The following is a 14,549-nucleotide window of genomic DNA, read 5'->3' on the forward strand; positions in this document are numbered from 1 at the left end:
TGACTGTATGAGAGGTTTATTTTCTAGTGCTCAATGAGAAAACAAAGTGTATGTGCTGATTAGACAGGCAAGACAGAGCCAGTCGCCTGAGCGCAGTCATGAGGGATATGTGCCCATACTTTACATTCTCCTCCAGTTCTGGGGAAGTCATGTGCAGCGGCTAAGACTGCTAGCTGGGGAGGCTACTGCTTTATTGGGTGGTAACAGAGAACTTCAGTAGAATTCCAATGCTCATCATTACCAAACACAGTTAAACTTGACGTCACAACACACCACAACAGTCTGGGTTTGCGTAGTTGATGTTGACTTTAATGCACTCTCTTTACACCTCAGAGTCACTTGTCCTGGATGACCTTGCTGTCTGTTAGTTCAATAAATCCATCCGAAAATGGCAACGGAACGATTTGCGCTCAGGAACATTATAGAACTCAGCTCGACTTGTATTAACAACTCTCCTCTTCCTGGGCAGACATGAGCCCATCTGGTTCCTCGGGCATCTCGCTCCACTGTATGGCTTGACCTTTGACGGGGCTGGAGCTGAGGCCGGGTTTGTGGTGGTCACCTTGCTGTGGGCGGAGGGGACTGCAGGACGTGCTGGCAGTGTGCGTCTCTGGTAGGATAAACTCGTGCTCCTGAAACCTGAGGGAGGGATGAATGGAGGGGAGAGAAGAGGTGGTTTGTTTGTACAGTGACAAGTTGGACGTGAGAAATAAAAGAAGACAGAGATTTGGATTCCAGGGAGATCTCTCATTTGAACAATAGCCAAATCCACACAAGTAAATAAGAATCCACAGAGTTGGACGAAATAATCCCCTATGAGATGGAATAGGCGTACTTGTTTATCCAAAACAACAGGAAGTCCTTAAAACTTCTCAAAATATAGTAACATTAATCTTAATTTAACCTGAAATTATGTAATGCCTCTTTTAATATGCATTATGGGATCGTTAATGTGGAACCAGACCCTCCCTTAATTTCTCTTTAATGTGTTGGTATGTGATATTAGCAAACCCCTTAATTATCCCTTAATCAATGCAGAAATCTAATTAGTTTTTCCTTCAAACTCCATTGTACACTGACTGGCTTCTATTTCACAAAGCCTTGGAGTCACTGTTATGGATCAGTGATTTCCTCCACCCTTATAAACCACAGTGATGACCGCAGGAGGCTATCTAACGTGGTAGTCATACATAAAACATATTTTATTAACTTATTTTTGGAATTGTAAAAGTATGCCATTACTTAAAAATGGCCATCACTTGGGAGCTTTATAGTGATGTGTGCATCTAAGATGTCTGTGAATTTGGATTTACTATATCATGTCCATGCTGCTGCTTGACTGAGTCATCACACCAAACTAGCCGGCCGCTGCTCTGAGCCCCTGTAGAGCATAGCGAGAAGGCTGAAGGTATTTCAGGAGTTTTGGCTCTAGGATTTTCACTTGCAAGGGAGGAAAGGTGGGCACGCCAACAGGGCGCTATCTGGAGCCTATGGTGATGAATACTCTCATTAGTTACGATAAGGCAAAATTAAACAGGGCGCTTCGGTGGAATATGAGTTCTATCCAACTAATTAAGTCTAACTGAGATAAAAACCTGACTGCAAATGAGTTTTTTCTAACGATTAGTTCACCCTATAACCCCCATCTGGAATAGGGACATAAGTCACCATAATCTGACCAAAATATAGTGTGCTTCAAAGCATGACACAAGGAAGTAGAGAGTGGACTGTAATTGTGTTTTTTTGTTGTTGTTTAAAAAGGAATGTTCTGAGAGTGAATTAACAGTGAAGTAGCCCTAGCGTGACCCTTATTGTCTCTGCTGTGCCCTGTTCCCTTTTGTGCTTTTATTATATAATGGGAACGGAAAGAAATAACACAAGCTCAGGAGCAACAACGATGATCTTTTACAAGCAAAAATCTCATAAACTGTGGTGCAGGATTTTGATAAGACCTCACAGACTCGTGATGGCCCTGGACCCCCCCCACCCCCCTGCTGCTGACCGCCCAGACGCTAACTGTCCGTCTGTCTGTGCGCTGGTCTGACTCACCCCCCTCCTGCTCCCGTGGCTGAGGCGGACTCCACAGAGACAGCACGATCCCAGCCCGCTATCGGAGCCATCCTGGGACCAGGCAAAACAAAAACAACAAAACAGAGACACAGCTGACACCCTCTCAGACTAACCGTCTCAGATAAAGTAGCTCTCCAAAGGCTGTTATTATGATTGGCTCAGCTCAAGACAGAGATAATGAGAGGGATGCTGAGGCAGTTTCTTGAACACATGTTTACACCTACATGGGCTGATGACTCATTCATGCATTTAATGTTGTTTTTTATCTGAAGAATCTGCCCAATGGATTATCAGGGATGCTGTAAAATCCAAATGAGGAAACAATGGCGATTTGTTGAAATATATATGATGTGCCAAAAAATCAGGGGTTTAAAAAGGGGATATAATGAGTTTATAGCAGTGATATATGAGATAGCACAATTGCCACTATGGTGTGGAGTATAACAAGTGTTTATGGGCAGTAAATTAGGTCTGCTCTTTAAATCTAATATAAAGTGTCCTTTCTCTCCATCTGCACAGTGAGTCAGCAGAATCCCATACTGTGTACAGGCCGTGTGGCCTTATACCATTCACTGACTCACTGTTTACCAAACTAAGAGCCCTTGTATGGCAATACATGCATCTATAGATAAAATGAGTCTTGTAAACTTTTTAATACTGGAGTTTTAATGGAGAAGTGTATTGTGGATCAGTGGGTATGGGATGGTCATAAATAGTTATTCATGGTCAGTGTGGTGTGGAAATGAATGTGTGGTTGGCCTACACCTGAGGCAAAATGGCACAAGGACAAGTTGAAGGGCACGGAGCTCTGCCATGGCCATATGCTGTATCTTGCAACATTAGAGAAAGTGAAACTAAATCTATCGAGTCAGCCTGTGAATCAGATGCACTCCAAAATGTAATGGGTTTTTCTTCCTTGGCCCAAGTTTCATGAAAATCAGGCTGGTAGTTTTTGCACAATCCAACACACACACACACAAACAAACCAAGAGAACAGCAGACCGCTCTGAAAACATAACTTTCTTTGGGAGAGCTAACTAGCAAACAAAAGCAATTTACTCATTTATACCCCATGCAATGTCATATCTACAACACTGATGTTGTGGTGCTTCCTCAAGAGAGGAGCATGTGGAGGTGAGACATGTATGTATAGGAGGAGCATGTGGAGATGAGACATGCATGTACAGTATGAGAGGAACATGTGGAGGTGAGACATGTATGTATTAGAGAAGCATGTGAAGATGAGACATGTATGTATGAGAGGAGCATGTGGAGGTGAGACATGTATGTATTAGAGGAGCATGTGGAGGTGAGACATGTATGAGAGAAGCATGTGGAGGTGAGACATGTATGTATGGGAGGAGCATGTGGAGGTGAGACATGTATGTATGGGAGGAGCATGTGGAGGTGAGACATGTATGAGAGAAGCATGTGGAGGTGAGACATGTATGTATGGGAGAAGCATGTGGAGGTGAGACATGCATGTATGGGAGGAGCATGTGGAGGTGAGACATGTATGTATGACAGCAGCATGTGGAGGTGAGACATGTATGTATGACAGGTGCAGATGAGAGTCCCACTCACTCGTACTGTTCTGGGCACATGCGGAGAAGAGGGACTGGCCTGGGAGACACAAATAGAGAGCAAATGTTAGAGGAGACAGCCACAGCATGAGCTACACACACACACACACACACACTCACACACACACACTCACATTCACACACACACACACACACACATACACTCATTCACACACACACATTCTCACACACACACACACACACACACACACACACACACACACAAACACACACACACACACACACACACACACACACACACACACACACACACACACACACACACACACACACACACACACTCACATTCACACACACACACACATACACTCATTCACACACACACATTCACACAAACAAACACACACACACACACACAGACCCACACTGAATTAATGCGCAAGGGGAATACCTACTCTTCCACCCACCGGCTGCCAGGCCACATGAGCGCAACAGCCTGCTCGTCTACCTGTCTACCTGTCTACCTGCATGTCAACCTGTCTGTCTAATTGTGTGTCAGCCTGCCCGCATGCCCGTATACATGTCCAAATATAGCCAGCTGACCACATCAGACACAACCTGATACAACCTCTCTGCTCCTGAATATGAAAGTAAACTGTATTGGATATTGCACATGGAAACATTTAAGATGTGAAAGTCCAAAACTCACAGAAATAATCAAAAAAACAAAACTCCACCACATAAACAACAACAAAAGAATTGTATGCGTAGAGATATGTGACAAAGAGGACAGATGAAAGGAGAACAGCTGTTGCAATTGAAGACGAAAGGACACTAAACAGCGAGAGAATGATAAATGTCCTGTCCTCTCATTTCCCCTGCTGGTCTCCCTAAACAGACGACTGATTGCTTCTGTAATTACATGCAAATCCACCAGAGGGAGGGAGCCATTTGTTCGTTGACACAGGAGTGCCACAGCTGAGGAGACGAATGAATAGCCCTGACGTTGGCTGCCGGAGACACAACACGGACGCAGCAATGGAAAGACACAGAGCCAATCGGGAGGTTTTTTTCCCTCCGCCCCCATTCACCACGGATGGGATTTCATTTCACAGAAAGTCGGAGTCAAAGTGCCAGTCATACGGCAGCACTGAAAATATCACTGGAGTTGAGAATTGAGGAATTATGCTCTAAAAGCACAGATTTATGGTGGATGGATTTTAGGGGGGAAAAAAGAAGTCAGCAAAGAATGATAAAATTCCATGGCCACAGTGACTTAAGCAATTTAGCATATACTCAAACCACAATGTTGTTTTTAAGGTTACACTTGGTTATGCTTGGCATTTTAACTAAAATAATATATTCATAAATAAACTAGTTTTGCCATTAAAATTATATTAAAATGAATGTCCGTACCCATGAGAAGTATCCCATAAGCCAATATAACCTTGAAGTAATGAAAGCAATTATGATACCTCAGCATAATCTATCTATCTATCTATCCATCTATCTGTCTGTCTGTAGGCCTTATGGTTATATATGGTGGAGCAAGTCATAGATTGGCTAGATTATTGGAAAACCTTTTTACAGCCGTGGCCTACTGGTTAGCACTTCGGACCTGTAACCGGAGGGTTGCCGGTTCGAACCCTGACCAGTAGGCACGGCTGAAGTGCCCTTGAGCAAGGCACCTAACCCCTCACTGCTCCCCGAGTGCCGCTGTTGATGCAGGCAGCTCACTGCGCCGGGATTAGTGTGTGCTTCACCTCACTGTGTGTACACTGTGTGCTGTGTGTGTTTCACTAATTCACGGATTGGGATAAATGCAGAGACCAAATTTCCCTCACGGGATCAAAAAAGTATATATACTTATACTTATACAGTAATATTATAAGAAAAACAAATCTAAAAAGACCAAATGCATTGTAGAGTATATCTGTAAGGTTTCCTCTGCGTATAGTTATGATGCTTCCCACAGCTCTCACATGTCCATACTGTCCTCCTCCAGGAAAAGATGCACTGGCAGGTAGCCCAGCCGTGGGTGCTTGGCAAAGTACTTCTTTGATCGAAACTTGTTCTTCAGCACTTTGGTGAAGTCACGCACATCCTCTCCAGAAGTGGTCTAAAAGGAGAGAGAGCTTTTAGCTTGTGGAGAATGCAGGGCCAATTGTGTGAAATACATATTGGCACATTATATTGTCTGGGGCCTGAATTGACTTGCCCTTGTTCTTGCCTATTTCAGCTCTTAAAATGTTAAAGCACTTAAGCTTGTACATGGTGAACACACAAGTCTGTAAAAGGTTACTAAGGCGTTTTGCAGTTGTGGGGAAAAAAAACAAGCTTCCGTCTAATATGATCTGAAGTCAATGCTTCTGGTCAGCTTTACTTGTACCTTTTGAAAATTGGAGAAAAGTAGACAGCATGACGGAGAGAGAGAGAAAGATGTAGTGAAAGGAGGAAAAAACGAGAAAGGAAGTTGCGGCGAAAACTCACTGGGGTACAGTACTCCACCATGGGGTAGGTCAGCTTATGTCCCTTTGCTGTCCTTCCCGAGAAGAAACAGTTTTGGCACACATCATAGTTAAAGTGCTTCAGGCTGCGATACCTTAAATACAGATATGAAACAGACTTCAGTATAACAGCAAGATATAGAGGCAAAAAATCTAATTCAATTCATGAAGAATAAACGACTCCTGTATCACAGATTAATTTGATTGTCGTGTGCTGATTAATGCTGCCTTCAAACTGGAGCTGCCTGATGTGTGTTTATGCATTCAGGGATGTGTGTAAAGTAGAGCAAAATATAATTCAACGAGGTCCAGGCTTTGCTGTCCATCATTTTACTGTTGCTGAATGCTTACATCTACACTGTACTCACGTTGAATACTTATACTACAGAGTTTGCTATGTTGAAGTGAAAAACTCTTCTTTTAGTGGTGAACCCACACACTGTCTAAAGAACCAGTGTCTATAATGATGTGATTCACTGTCCAGTAAGGTCCAGGCTGTGCTGTGCAGGTTGTACCTGAAGCCCAGCATGGGGCACTCCCTGCAGATGTTGCAGCGGGCCTGGTGCCGAGCGCTCTCGGCTGACACCACCCGGTGGAGCACCGGCAGCCACACCATGGCCTGGGGCTCCAGCTGCATCCAGTCCACAAACTGCTCCAGGTCAATTTCCCCATCACTGCCCACCTGCAGGGCACACAACACACTCGCTGGGCATGTTTGGCAGTCAAGAGGAATCGTGTCTTCGCAGAACAAAATATAAAGTTTTGTTCTATCTTAGTTGCTGACAAAAAGATGGCAATTAGGGATTAGCTCCTGAGCCAGTCTGGTAAAACTGGACTTAGTCTGTTAAACTCATAACGGCTTTGGCTTCCCCTTGACATCAGTTATGCAGCTGTTCAGTGGAATTGCTAAGCATGCTACAGAGAAGGTTAAATCATTCTTGCATCTTATTCTGGCTGAATAAAATGCGCAAAACTGCGCGCCAAGGAATAGTATTAGCCAGGTTGCAAACTCCCATACTGGCATTCAAGTTGTAAAGCAAAGCAGCAGATGTGGTTGATTGTAGGTTCACAAACCTGACTGAACATATCCTGCACCCACAACAAAATAAGTTTTATTTATAACAAATAAAATTTATTATAACAAATTCAGGAAAAGTGTTATTGTACTGAGGCTTACATGTGTGTCCCAACTTGTTGCAAATTCTATACATTTTGACCACTATTTAAGATAAAGGCAATTCATACAGCGATCGGTAACACTACTTGACAGTATCAACACTGTCATGATACATGAATCCTAACTCTAACCCTAATCCTAACTCTAACTCTATTCCTAACCCTAATCCTAACCCTAACTTGTTATGACAAAAACCGAATGTCACTTAATAACAGAAGCATTATGTCATAAACGTTTATGATTTGTTTATGACACATTCATGACAGTGTCATGTCACTCCTAAGTCAATCATAGATATATATCTATGATGTCGATACTGTCAAGTGAAGTGTAACCCAGCGATCCATTACATTCTGTGGCATTTGATGGAATTTGGAAATTTTTGGCTCACCTTCATTGGCAGTAGCCAGAGAGAACACACTGGCCACATTGAGGAAAAAATCAGACAATTCCCACTGGCTACTCATTATTTGTGAGCACGACTGCAATTAACCTTCTCTGAAAACACCTGGCTTGGCAGAAGCTTTATCGCCTCTCTCATGTCACGCACGAGAATTGTATAAAGAGCAACTCTGGAGGGAAATCTGAGGATCTGCTCGAAATGAAAACATAATAGCTTCTCAATATGCCACAAAGACGGCGCTGAAACAACATCTGACACCACATGCCAACTCCACGCCTGTTGTGAACTGATATGCCAGCTTTCTAAAAAAAATCTCCAAACTCAGACTGTGTCCCAGAGTAACCTTGCTAACAAGGGGTTAGCGTAGGGGCCATTGCTAATTTTAACCCTGCGCTCTATCACACTGAAGTCGATCGTTCCCCTCTCTCCTAAAGCTGCATTAAAACTGCTTCTCCAGTTATGGATCAATTACCGGCAGGCCATAAAGAGCTTGGCTATCAGGAGGCACCTCCTTCATTACATGCAACATTAAATGGAATGAGCTGTGGTGTGGTGAGAGTAAAGCACAGAGAGAGAGAGAGATGTAGGGAAAACTTAAAAAGAGAAGGAGAAAGAGAGAGCAGAAGACAGAATGAGAAGGAGTATGTGTGTGAGAGAGAGAGAGAGAGAGAATCAAGGGAATGATAGAGGGAGAGAAAGGAACGAGAAAGAGGGAGTCACAGGAGTGACATAGAGAAGAGTCCTCTCAAGATATATAAATATTCCAATACAGCCACCAGGGCGCTCTCTGTCATAGGCACTTCATCAGAGAGCATTATGGGTAGGGCTGTGAATAAATCTTTGGGATTTGTTGGGCTCCCAAAGCGGATGCGAGTTCCCCTGTGGCTGTGAGGAGTTGTACAAACACGTCCTGAAGAGGGGGACAGACTGTGTGATGCCGTCTCCTCCCAGCGGCTTACTTCCATTCTGTTTCATCTTTTCACTTCAATTTAAGGCAATCGATTCACAGCAGAAAAATATCTCTCGCTTTAACCCATACTGCCATTTTATGAGACCAAATAGAGAGGTTCTGGCTCCTGTTCACTCCCCCAAGGAAATAAGGGTTGCAAAAAGCTCTCGAATATACCTGTTGACACCACATGAAATGTGGCCCAATATATGCACTTTATCTAACTCGGGAGAATTCGAACAAACTGACTGGAAAATATCTTTCTTCTAGAACTTCTTTCCTTTCATTATAAAGACCTTGAAAACAACTTGAGTTAATCTCCAGTGCCTCCAACGGCATCGTTGCTTTCTCTCACACACACAGTTCCTCGTTTATGAATAATCTAATCTCCGTCCGCAAAGGGGTTGACACCAACAGCAGCGACGCGTGCTCAACTGCAGACAGCCAAAATATTACAGTAGGCTAGTATGGATTTACTCAGAGAGAAATTACATAAATGAATTTCTTTTTTGTCTTAGAGACGGTCTGTACATCTGTCACTGGATTGTCCCCAGTGGTGAAGGAGCCGCATATCGATGTCGCATGCCTATATGAAGCTTTAGGGGTCCCTACTTGTGATGCTGTCGGTGTAAAATTGCAACGGCAGCCAGGTGACCCTCGCTAACGGGGTCTCCTGGCGCCTCGGGCTCTCGCTTTACCAGCTGGAGGCAGCTGCGTACGCTGGGCTCCACGTTGCCCTCTCCGAAGGCGGACGCCTCGTCTAGCTGCTGCGGGATCTGGAGGGAGGCGCTCAGGAGCAGGGCCAGCCCCCGCTGGTCACATGATTCCCCCGGGGCCACCACCTGACAGAAGAGGTCTAGAGGGAAGGGGTCAGAGGTCAGAGGTGAGAAGGGGGCACATCCACCTGACAGCAGGTATATAATGACTTTATTCATATAGTGTCGGTCATGGATCTGAGGTCACCATCCATGCAGGAATAGTAATGGTGAAATTACTACATGAAATCATTCCAAACACTAACACCAAAATGTATAGTGATGCAGGCGAGAATCCTAAACCCCAATCAAGTAGCAAATGAGTAGAGATATAAAAAATCACAAGTTAAAGTATAGAATAAATACAACTGAATAGAATAAATGACACAGTGAGTGGTTCTCCCTTGATAATTATCTGATAAAAACCAAGAAAAGGCTGGATGTATCTCTCAGTTAATAATGCTCTACCACCATATCAAACACTTGATTCCCACAGTCAAACATGTATGCTATGACAGATGGAATGTTCACCAGCAGAAACACACAAAGACAGAGAAAATGGAGCACTAAATGCTATTAGTATTATCCCAACAGCCATGGAAGAAAAGATGCATTATTTTAGAGCAAAAAGCTAAATATCAGTGGAATCAAAGTGATCTATATCCCTGTCAACTCAATGGTTCCAAACACTGAAATGATTGAAAAGTTGCATAGATAAATAATTAATTACTTTTAACAATCGTCTCCCTAGGGCAGGGGTGGGCAAACTTTTTGGCTCAAGGGCCACATTGGGTTTTGAAAATTGGCCAGCAGGCCGCACAACAACCCCCCACCCCCCCCCCCAACGGCTCACGCATAAAAAAATACATTTTTTATAGCCTATAATTTAGTATGAAAAGTATTTGTTTTAAAATATTAATTGCTTAAAAATACTGCTAATTGTATGCTGTTTAACAAATGTATAAATTGTGCACTGTCGCTTTAAGACAGTCGCTTTAATTCACGTTTATTTCTCAATGATCTTCTGCCTGCTCCACTATGGCTAGTGCTGTACCTATGGCTGGGCCCTCTCACAGTTTTTAAATGGTCAGTAGTGGGAACTACTGTTGCCTTTATGATTTCCTTTTAAATCTTTCTTATAAGAAGGAGATATCAGTTATCAACAATCACAAGCCAGCTGGAACCTGCAAAGGAGATAACTAAGAGTTAACTTAGTTTAACATGATGTTATCTCTATTTAACATGATGTTTTGACATTGACATTGTAAACGTTATCTAAGGAGAGTGAAAAGCAGTTTGCAGTAAAGCTAACCAACATCGTCTCTATCGCAGGAAAAAAATAGCGAGTAGCCTGATAACTAAATGAAATGCTCGGCGGGCCGGATGAAAGTGCTTGGCGGGCCGGATCCGGCCCGCGGGCCGCAGTTTGCCCACCACTGCCCTAGGGCAACCCCATGTATAAAGCTGTCCTGGTTTCAGACATCCGAAAGCATCAGGATGCACATCACTTGCCACTGATGTTCCTTTCTCTTTAAAATTCCTTTCTCCTGCCTCATCTGTTCACAGGCAATTTTGATCTTATCTAATGCATGTAGGGTTGTTTCGCATGGCGGGTGGCAAAATGCATGCACTCTCTAACGTTTTCATTTACTTTGTATGTAGGCCTACTGTTTTGGATGATTTGGAAGCAGCAGAACCCCATTGAGACTCTAATAGTCAAGAGCACACTATTCCGATGGAGGAAATAGGATAGGGGGAGGAAAGCTCATTTGGGTGGTGATGGTAAACATTTAAGCTAAATTTGACATTACAGCACTGATTTGAACTAGAGAAATGCAGAAAAGCAGTCTCAACATAATCTGGACATTTTCTATAACTGGACTGGCAGAGACATGGGCTCATAGGCAGGAAGCACATATACATAAAACATAAATGTACATAAATATAAATTGGCTCGGATAAAAGCATTTGCTAAATGAACACACCTAAGTTGTCAACATTTTCCAAATGGCACATCTCTACTGTTCTATTCTATGCATACTTTTAGTCTATTGATTTTTGGCACCTTGCAAGACCAAGCCGATAGTTCATGAATTATAAGGATGTTACAACTTACATTTGTACTTATCCTCCAGGTGTCCTTTGGAGAGCGAAAGGAGACCGATCTTCATGGACAGCGCCCGCACCTTCCCACTTCTTCCTCTGCAGAGAAAAATGACCCCATGAAACCATCCAAAGCTTTTGTTGAACAGGCACTTCATTTTGTTTTATGAGGATTGGGTTTATCCTGTGGAACATCTTTTTTTTTTATCAAGGTGCCCTTTAAAATTCAAGCTACAGAGTAAATGCATAACTCATGTGCAACACATCTAACACAATCGCCTTTTGGCAGCCAATCCTAAACCATACATTACACTATACAAGAGCCAGAGACATGGTTGGATTATGTATATGGATGTTATAGACTTGGAATTATCTGTAGATCAGTCATTTTACAAAGTACAAATAATAGCAAGGACTTTTCATTTTTATTTTGCAGTTGTTGACATGCAATCTGTTATCAATATGCATTGCTTAAAAGCTATTTGAAAAAAATATTGGTTTAGTTTGTCTTCACCATTTGTGTAGTAAGGACTTTCTATACTGAAATACAATTACTGTCCTCCTACAATATAACAATGTCATATCCGTGAATTTATTATAAACCTTTCTGAATTTCTTAAAAAAATCCTCTTTTGAAGATGGCCCATATACTGGTCCAGTCTAATGTAGTGTTGAGAGCAGAAGAGCACGTACATGTCATAGACGTTCAGCAGCCAGTTTAGGCACATGTCCACACAGAGGGGCATGTTGACCAGGTCAGGATGCTTCTGTTCCAGCCTGCTGTAGATGGACCCCAGACAACTCACAATGTCAGCTACATCCAGGAACTCTCCGTTCTGGGTCAGCTGGTGCTGGTCAAAGACACTTTGGGCCATGCCCAGGTCTAACAGGTCCACTGCAAACACACACACACACATACACACATACACACACACACACACACACACACACATACACACCTAATTCAACGCAAAATCTCATTTTCTCCTCTTTTTGCCCACCTCCTAAGGGACCTTCCCTTAATGACATTCACTCAACGCATATTAATGAAAGCTATCCGAGCATAACCCAATCAGGGCCAGTCCAATGATGGTGCCCGCGCGTGGGGAAGGCTGAATGGATGAATCCTCATTTCCTCGCTGGGCTCCCCGTGTTCACTAATTAAAAAGTCCTGTTTGGCTGTCGCGCCTGGGACTCCATAATGTGACAGCGCTCTGGCTCGCCGGGTCCAGCTGCCAGCTGCTGAGATCTTTGACGGGGAGTTGAAGGGAGACGCTGGCCAGTATGGATAAGAAGGACGTGCGGGGTAAGAGATGTGAGGAGTTTTGGGGAGTGGGGTGGGGGGTGATGGGAATGTGCACCCTTGCGCTCAAAGCCATTTTGATTTGTGCAACTCATTTTACAGTAAATTCACCACACTTCAACATCTTTCTTCTATTTAATCTAAATGCAAAAGCCAAAAAACAATCAAAAACACACAAACTAATGCTATGTTAATTTGTCTTCCCTTTAACGACCAGGTAATGTATTCCCTTAACTCTGTGGAATAATTCTAAAGCCAGACATAATTATTAAGCAAAGAGAAAATCTTAATGAGCAAGGCTATGTATTGTAGCTTTGTGTGTTCACTGTGCCCTGCAACAGCCAGACAGCCAGCTCACACACTCTCTTGTGTGAGCACTTCACTGAGGGTGCTGACTGAGTTGTTTTTCACCTCCTCAAGTGATTTGCAGGGACTCACCATAGCTAATGGAGGCTGCTGCTCTTAATTATGTGCCAAATGCTTCTTCATATTTTTTTGCCATGAGGAATGTGAGATCCGCCGTGCCATTGTTAATCTGGGTGCATGAGTTGTTCTGAAGCCTATGAGTATAGCTGCTTGATCTTGGCTGTGACCCCCTACCTCTCTGGCCCGTTATAAGTGATTGCACATATCGATTGTGTTGCAAGTTGTTTTATTTGCTTCGGAGAGCATAGCAGGGAGGCATCACTTACAGCACAGGGCCTTCTGCAGCCTGCGTGTCTTCATTGCTGTTCGGTAGGCGGAAAACCTCACGTGGTTCAGATCAGCTGGAGGGCAACATCACATGGAAGATATATGCAGACAAACAACAGCATCTCTGTTTACTGTACATTTCTGGCATTAGTGATTAGTGGAGTGTGTTGCCTTGTTGACAAAAGTTAGAAATGCTGCCAGTACCAACAGCAGGTAATGCCAGCAAGTAATCTTTAAGACATTAATCATGCATCTCGTTTCTGCATTTTAATCTTCTGTTGTAGAACTAACGGAGGGATGACCCCTAGGTGATGCTCTATGGATCTGGACATCGCCCAGTCTGTCTAAATAGCCAGCAGCATATCATGTTAAATATATTTGTAGTCCTCATACTCCCTTTCTAAAATGTAAGCACTCTAAGGCTGCATTTGGAGAAGTGGAATACTAATTTAGTAAAGACTGACTGTATGATATGGGGGGGGGGGGGGGGGGGGAATCTCCCAGAAGAACAGAGGATTGTATTACAATGTGCTCTCTGAATCATGTTACCTGAGCGAGACATCATAGGCTCCTTGGCAGAGACCCTTCACTCATTCAATTCACAGCACAGGAATTTCAACTCCGTTCTATTAGTGTAGCAATATATTGTCGCCTCTTTGTAAGACATGCTGCACAAGTGACACAACTTCATCATCATCACAGGGACAGATCTCATTCCACAGCTAGACATGCTCAGCATCCGTATGGCCTCTAAGCCTCTGTAGCTCAAGTTATTTACTGTGGTCCCGTGCCCACAAGCAAGCCAGTGTTATTGAATGGCCCAACACAGACAGCGCAATTACCAGGAGGAATCATCACTGTCAGGATTATCCCCATCACTGAGCACTGCCATTACACAGGCCACTGACATCACTGGATTGGATTTATAATCCAGAATCCAATAACCACCAATCTGTTAAAATGTATTTTCATATTATTTGATTTGATGTTATTCTTAATAAATAAATAAACATAACATTATTTTGCATCAAAACATATTATGATA

General features: G+C 43.2%; 1 protein-coding gene across 1 annotated transcript in view; it reads right to left on the minus strand.

Moving 5' to 3' along the window:
- LOC121693559 (utrophin-like) overlaps nt 1-14,549 on the minus strand; it is a 24,160-nt gene continuing 9,611 nt past the window's right edge. The window contains exons 8-17 of the mRNA XM_042073091.1: nt 13,504-13,578; nt 12,202-12,403; nt 11,522-11,607; nt 9,349-9,506; nt 6,637-6,803; nt 6,105-6,216; nt 5,597-5,733; nt 3,655-3,693; nt 2,050-2,121; nt 1-639 (exon numbers count right to left, since the gene is read on the minus strand). Coding sequence (XP_041929025.1) covers nt 444-639; nt 2,050-2,121; nt 3,655-3,693; nt 5,597-5,733; nt 6,105-6,216; nt 6,637-6,803; nt 9,349-9,506; nt 11,522-11,607; nt 12,202-12,403; nt 13,504-13,578 — 1,244 coding nt within the window. The 3' untranslated portion in view covers nt 1-443. The remainder of the gene's footprint in view (nt 640-2,049; nt 2,122-3,654; nt 3,694-5,596; nt 5,734-6,104; nt 6,217-6,636; nt 6,804-9,348; nt 9,507-11,521; nt 11,608-12,201; nt 12,404-13,503; nt 13,579-14,549) is intronic.

Source organism: Alosa sapidissima, chromosome 19, assembly GCF_018492685.1.
Source record: "Alosa sapidissima isolate fAloSap1 chromosome 19, fAloSap1.pri, whole genome shotgun sequence".
Lineage (NCBI taxonomy): Eukaryota > Metazoa > Chordata > Actinopteri > Clupeiformes > Clupeidae > Alosa > Alosa sapidissima.